The following is a 7450-nucleotide window of genomic DNA, read 5'->3' as shown; positions in this document are numbered from 1 at the left end:
CAGAGGGTGGCCATTTAAAAATCAAAAGTTGTCATTACCGGTGAAACAGAAAGTGACCGAAAACAATTGAATACGTCAATCAATCCTAATTTATGTCATATACTAAAATACCAAATCTCGTTTTTTTACTGAAAAAATAAAAAAGTTATAGGGGTGAGCCAGTTCTGAGACGCACCCGGTATATTCTATTGTAGCCCCGAGGGTAACATGATTTCTTCCTGTACATATATTCTTCTTCGGAATCTTTATTTTAACTAAATATTTCAGTGACATTTAAGTTTTATTTCTTAACTATTACAGATTAAACTTTATACCTATTTAAAAACATAAATGCTTTTGTTTCAAAATGATTAGTGTTCAAAAATTACATGTGTAATAAATATTTCAAAAGGTACACAATGATAAGGAGCTTATCCAGGATGAAATCATTCAGTTAATAGAAATAGATTCGTCGAAAATTTTGATGAAATATATTTTATTTACAGAATTAAATAATAAGAGTAACAACAAACAATAATAATAAGTAAAATAAAACTATTGATGTTTTTAATTATTTTCATTTCGTAGATATATAAAAAAATCAAGACGTTTTACAACCTCATTTGGTTTTATAGTAATAAAACACTGCACCAAGATTCTTTTAAATGACTGTAAGCAACTCAAAATTGTGGAAAATATCTATTTTAGTCAAAATATATTTTCATTTATTAACATAGGTACTTTTTTTAAGGCGGATGCAGACAGTGGCGTGTCGTATAGGGGGCCAGGGGGGGCGGACGCCCCCTCCGCCCCTAGGCGCTTAGCGCCTCTGGCGCCCTTTCAAAAAAAATAGAAAAACTAAATTTATCGCAAAAACAAACGGTGCCCTACCGTACCTACCCTTAGCTCTTAAAGATAAAAAGTGACGTATATATATTTCTCACATTTTATTTTTGTTTTTTATTAATGTTTACTTATATTTAATAATTTAAATCTCTAATGAATATGGGTTTCATATGGGTTTGAAACTACGCTACCGCTAGACCATTGTCTATAAATAAAAATACAATGGCTAGACATAACGTTGCGCCGGCGCGGCGCCGCCAAAAAAGAAGACGAAAGCAGTCGCGAAGTAAATAAATTCGGGGAATCACCGACCGAAATATAATCGATTATAATGAAGTGCTGAATAAAATTAATATATTGTCCAATCACTTGCAAAAGGTTAATATCAACTTATGTACAGCTGCTCATATGATTTCTGCGGTAACTAAAGATCTCAAATCATTAGGAAGTGAAAAATATTTTGAAAATTTAAAAAAAAAACAGGCTACTATTTTGGCAAATAAATGCAATACGTCAACATAATTTTCCACAAAAAGAAAAAGAAGAATGAAAAAAAATCATGATAAAATCCAGAATAATTACCTACATAAAATTCTGAAGATAATTTCAAGATATCAGTGTTTTATGGTACTTTAGCTGGTACTCTAGAGAATCGGTTTGAAGACTTCCTTAATATGCCAAAAATTTAATTGTTTATTGGATATGAACGTCAATGATGACAATTTAAAATGTCTTATGGATCTACAGATATTGTACCAAGCGGATGTTAAACCTTCTTTAATTGAGGAATATAAACATTTTGGAGTTTATTAGAAGAAATTAATGCTGATGATAACAAACTTGCACCTGACGAATATTTATCATTTTTAATTTCCATTGACCAGAGTCTTCATATCCATCTTTATGTGCATTACTGAGGATTTTTTACACTATAGCCACCAACAGTGCTGGTGCAGAACGATCTTTCAGTAGATTAGGAAGAATTAATAATTACCAGAGGTGCACCAGCACATAAGATAGAACCAATTATTTACCACTTCTCAGTATTGAAGCAGATACAGCCCAGGATCTAAATATAGACGAAATAATTGATTCTTTTAAATCGGTTAAAACAAGACGCTTGCATCTTTGAAATAACTGTTTTGTATACTAACTTTTTTAATAAACAAATTTATAATTAAAAAAAATAAACGTTTTCATGTAGTCTTATTATAAAAAAAAAAGTTTGTAATTTATTTGATCCTTTATTGATTATTGCGCTCCTTAAGGTCTTCGCCCCCTCCGCCCTTTTATCCACGACACGCTACTGGATGCAGAGAGTACAAAGAGTAGGGAGCTAAATTAAATTGTTAGAGCTAAGTTAACTATCTAAGCACTAATATGATAATGATCCCACTCATCATCTTTGGATTTGGAAAAAAGTATCCTGTCTCCAATTTCATTCTCATTGGCGTGGTAGAAATCGTACTCGGCAGGTATAATTTTGTATAAGACCCTATAAAGTAAAATGTATATAAAATTAAATTAAAAACTATTAAGAGTAAGATAAGATAGTTCATTAATTCATATGTGCAATAATGTTCAGGTTATAAATTTCACTTTGAAAAATAAATGAAAAAAAAATGATATGGCCTCAACAAGGCTGTAATACTCACAATTGTTTTGGTGATTTCAACTCAATCTCTCCTTTATTTACTTTATTCAATAGATCGTCGTGTTTCTTCTTTAGCTCTTCCCAACACACTGGAACACCCTGTTCTTCAAGAAGGATGCTTCGAATTTTAGCGTACAATGGTTGTTTTTCAAATATCCTTTCGCTGTAAGATGTAGGCAGTTTCTCTATAAGGCCCTTCATTCGAACCTAAAACGAACGTGACAGTCACAGATTTGCCTAGAAAGTCAATCAACAGTTCATAATTGAAGAGTGAAAATACCAAAAGGGGTAAGTGTCAAATTATTCAATATTAAGTTATTGCATTAGAAACGTAATAAATACCATGACGCATGTCCTAACAAAAGTTACAAATGCTAAGCGAAAGCGTTTATTTTTTATGTACCTATATTATATCTATACACAACCAAACTTATATGGAATCACCTATTATTTCCCATAATTTTTGAGATGTATGAAAATTTTCTGTTTATGAATAAAACTCAGTCCTTACCAATGACCTTTAATGAAAAATAATCCATATAGCAATAAAAAAAAAATAATCAGTTCCCAAAATAAACAAAATGGTATTTTTTTGGTTTCTGAAACGAAATTAAGATTTAAATTTTTAATGGCCAAAAAGCTTAAACAAAAAGTAAATTGGTAATTTTAATATTCTTTGTTGCCACCTCTAGCCCTTATGCAAGCTTCTATCCGCGCTGGCATGCTTCTTGTTAAATCATCCACGTTGTCTTGGGGTATGTTTTCCCATTATGCTAATGCTGCATCAATAAGCTGTGCGAGATTTCCTGGATTGTTTCGACGAGCTCTAACCCTTCTTTTGAGCTAGTCCCACAAGTGTTTGATAGGGTTTAGATCTGGTAAATAGGCAGGCCAGTCCAAAACTATGACACCTTCCGTTTCAATACGTTCTCTAGTCACTCTGCTGGTATGGGGAGGTGCACTATCACGCATGAAATTAAAATTATCCCCAATTGCAGCTCTCCACAGACTAACGATTGGTTCTAGCACCAAATCAACATATCTCCGACCCGTTAAAATTTGTTGAAGTGGTAACAATGGAGTTTTTGCTCCTAGTATAATACCTCCCCAGAAAATTACAGTTCCTCTTTTATATCTTGGTACAGATTTGGCAGCCTGAAGTCTCGCTCGACTTCCTGGAGCTCTAAGAACCCGAATTCGATGGTTATCTGATCTTAGGCCAATTCTGCTCTCATCCGAAAAAAAGAACATTTTGCCAATTCTCAGTTGTCCAGTTTTGATGTTGAAGGCATCAATTTAGCCGGTCAATTTTATTTTGCCGAGATAACTGTAGGATCCGTAACTCTTTCCTACTGTAAAACCCTCGTGCACGAAGACAGTTTCTTATAGTTTCAACTGAAATGTTCACACTTGTAGCTGCCAGAAGTTGTCTTTGTAACTCTGGATGAGAAACATTGGGATTTATTCTAGCAATTTAGCACACAAGGCGGTCTTGTTGTTCAGTTGTGACTCTTTGGCGAATTTGTATGGGCCTATCCTTGTGTGTTCCTAATTCCAAGTATCTTGCATATGGTTTCGATACAACACCATGGGTAACGCCTACTATCTCTGCTACGTCTCTCTGGAGCATTCCTTGTTCGGTGAGAGCAATAATTCTTACCCTCTGTACATTTATTAATCCAACATAAGGCATTTTTTAAATATTTTGGATTGAATGAAAATTACCGGACAATCGTGATTTTTACTACTGAACACAAAATTCAAAAGAAAATAAATCGCAGTAGTCGTTTACTCTTTATTTTCATGTTTATTTACAACAAAAAGCCTTATCTTAAAGTTGTATACCAATTTTTATCCTTGCAAGAAATTTAGTCAGAAATAAAGAGTGATTCCATATAAGTTTGGTTGTGTATATTTTAAAAGATATTTTAAAAATGTAGTAGTTTGAGCTCTACTGTGTTTTTCTCATTTTTCTCGAAAAAATAATTTTGGCACTTAACCCCTTTGGTATTTCCACTCTTCGATTATTTTTTTTGTGCAAAAGTCATTAATCCTGTTCAAGATGCCCAAAATTATGAATATTCCCTTGGTCCTTCGCTTATATTCGCTTTCAAAGAATGGGTAAAGATATATACAATATATTGTGATTTGACGTTATGAACTGACATCTTCAGACAGTTATAACTGGTTATAACAGCCGGGGGAGGCAATACAAATACCTTTCATTTTCCTTTCAAATTGACTTTTTTTTAATCCTGTTTTTAAACCTCATTATCCCAATGGAATTGGTGATTGACTTATACCAAAGATAATTCTACTACTATAATGTGTTAACTATAATATTCTTTGCTTATACTGATTGACTTCTGAACTCTCTATATAGTTCGCAAAAAATCTTCAAAATTCTTTTGTGATATAAGAAGTTTAAATGTTTGACAAAGAAATATAATTGCTCCTACTGTAATTTTGTGTTCTCTAGTATTTAGTATTCATTCAAACACACAACGTATCCACCAAAAAGTGTTTTTTCATTTTATATCATAAACAGCATCAAACACGCACCTGTTGTGATATTCTCTTATTAGATGTTTCATTTGTATATGTAAACAAAAAACTTGCAGAAACTTTAGGATTCTCTTCCTGCAAAGTTAAATTAATTATATCAATTGATATATAAAAAAATTAGTGTTACAAGCAGTGGCGTAGCTACCTAGGGGCTAGGCGTGGCAGTGTCCCGGGGCCCTCAAGCTCAGGGGACCCTCGAATCCTTACCAGAAATGTCGATCGAACTGAACTTTTGGAAATTTCTCCCATTTTCAAAGTAAATATGACAGGTTGCAAAGCCAGTGAAACTGCAAGAAAATATGCTATTGATACCCATTTTCAAGAAAAAAGGCAAAGAAAAGTTAAAAAACATTTTGATGAATTAGCTGCTGATCACCGATTTCCAAACCGAGAAAAAATATTTAAAATTGAGATTTTCAATAATGTACTAGACACAGTAATATCTCAATTAGATACACGTTTTATTGGTATGAGAGTATGAGTGCAGTCTGTAATATATTCGATTTTCTAACACCAACATTTTTATTACATGTTGATGAAGCAACTTTATTACAAAAGTGTGACGAATTCTAAAGAAAATATTCAGATATAATAGGCCCTAGTTTTTCACTTCAATTTACTAATATTTACCACCTAGTTTTACCTCAACTAACTCAAGCATGGACTGTTCACCAATTATGTAAGGAAATAATGAGCAAATGTGGAGTGCTAGAATCGGACCTAACTGAAGTATTTACAGCAATGTTATTATTTTTTACAATTCCTGTCACTTCTGCAGCAACTGAAAGGTCATTTAGCAAATTAAAAATAATAAAAAAATATTTAAGAAATAATATGGGCCAAACTCGACTCCGACATTATTTATTGCTAATAGCAATTGAAAACAAAACCACATCAAGCCTGGATTTAAACGAAGTCATTAATACTTTTGCGAAAACTAAAGTTAGGAGAAACTTGTGAATATAATTATTGTTATTTAGTCAGTTGATAGGCCCGACCTTTATATAATAAACCCTTGAATCTTCTCTATTTCGTTTTATTAGCCAAACCTACACCAAGCATTAATTGTAAGTTATGTTGTTACTGTTTAATATTTTTATTACTTGCCCTGTGCAGTGCACAAAAAAGGGCTTAAGTAGTTTAGCATTTTTAAAGTATTTGTACATTTCATATTTTTATTTGATAAAATCAGTTTACATAGCAGTGGGGCCCCATTTTTTAGTTAGCCCCAGGGCCCTTGGTTACCTAGCTACGCCACTGGTTAGAAGTACCACTTACTATTTGTTTCACCTTCAAACTATTCAAATTGGTATTAAAAATTAGACCACCGTCATCAGAAATTTCTTGGAGCACCAAATTTCTGTTAGACACATCTCCATTTCTAAAATATACACCTACATATTTAATACAACAGAAGATAATTAATAGAACAGAAGAATATACAAAATAAATACAGGGTGAGTCTTAAATAAGTGCAAATATTTTTAGGGCTCGTATATTTCAACATCAGAATTTTTTTTTGGAAAATTTTTCGAAAAAAAATGCTACTTGGGCAGCCACAAAACACTCTTGTATGCACTACTTATGTAGGTAGTGGTAATTAGGGTAGGTAAAATTTTAGATATATTTTTTAATATTACCATACATAATTTCAAATATACTGTTACAACGAGAAAAACTTCCATGCTGATTACATTAGAATTTTGGAAAATATGTATAATTCAGAGTACACCCTGTATATCAGTTTGAATGATAAATCAAAAACTGGACAGTCAGTATCATGTCGGTATATTTAACGTGTATATCTGGTTGTCTATATTGGAAAATCAATAAACGTTTTAGCACATAGATAACTACAATTTCGTAAACAGCGAATATAAAAATAAAATTGTTTTTACTTACTTGAATGATGTGGCTAAGTTAAATAAGACTAATCCTGAATGCGTGTTTGTCTTATAATCATCAGCCCATTGTTTAAACAAATTACTAGGCTGGCAATTTTCGGGAACGTCAATGTATGAAAGGCCTGAGGACATTCTTGCGAATCTTTTTGTATATATATATCGAGTAGTAAGTAATATTCTTCCTATTATTACATTCATAAACAAACTAGAAATCAAAACAGTTTCTAAATCAATAAAGTGACGTAGTAGATATTTTACTCATGAATGAAAATAAAGCGATACGGATTTTCAACGTCATACGGCTTTCATATTTATAACATAGACGTTGCCAGTTTTATTTTTAAATTTTCTTAAATTTGCGATTTGTACCGCATATTAAAAAAAATCGTTCGTTGTGTGCCTCATGTTGTTTAGGACAAATTTTAGAGAATAATATAAATTTATCAAGATATGGTATATCATCAAAAGTAAACAAGCGTTGACTTTTGACTCTTTGATAGTT

At 32.2% G+C, this 7450-nt stretch overlaps 1 protein-coding gene across 1 annotated transcript; it reads right to left on the bottom strand.

Moving 5' to 3' along the window:
• Positions 1-561: 561 nt before the first annotated feature.
• LOC115891164 (pyridoxine/pyridoxamine 5'-phosphate oxidase-like) lies at positions 562-7238 on the bottom strand. The gene is made up of 5 exons (XM_030911570.1): positions 6947-7238; positions 6323-6425; positions 5042-5119; positions 2481-2686; positions 562-2320 (listed from the first exon to the last, which is right to left on the bottom strand). Exons 1-5 carry the CDS (start codon positions 7144-7146, stop codon positions 2194-2196), a joined length of 714 nt encoding a protein of 237 aa, XP_030767430.1. The 5' UTR covers positions 7147-7238; the 3' UTR covers positions 562-2193.
• Positions 7239-7450: the final 212 nt, after the last annotated feature.

This window comes from Sitophilus oryzae, unplaced genomic scaffold (genome assembly GCF_002938485.1).
Source record: "Sitophilus oryzae breed Bouriz unplaced genomic scaffold, Soryzae_2.0 scaffold_969_pilon_pilon, whole genome shotgun sequence".
NCBI classification, from domain to species: Eukaryota; Metazoa; Arthropoda; class Insecta; order Coleoptera; family Curculionidae; genus Sitophilus; species Sitophilus oryzae.
Note: the sequence above shows the minus strand (reverse complement) of the source record. Positions and strands in the feature narration are given on the sequence as shown.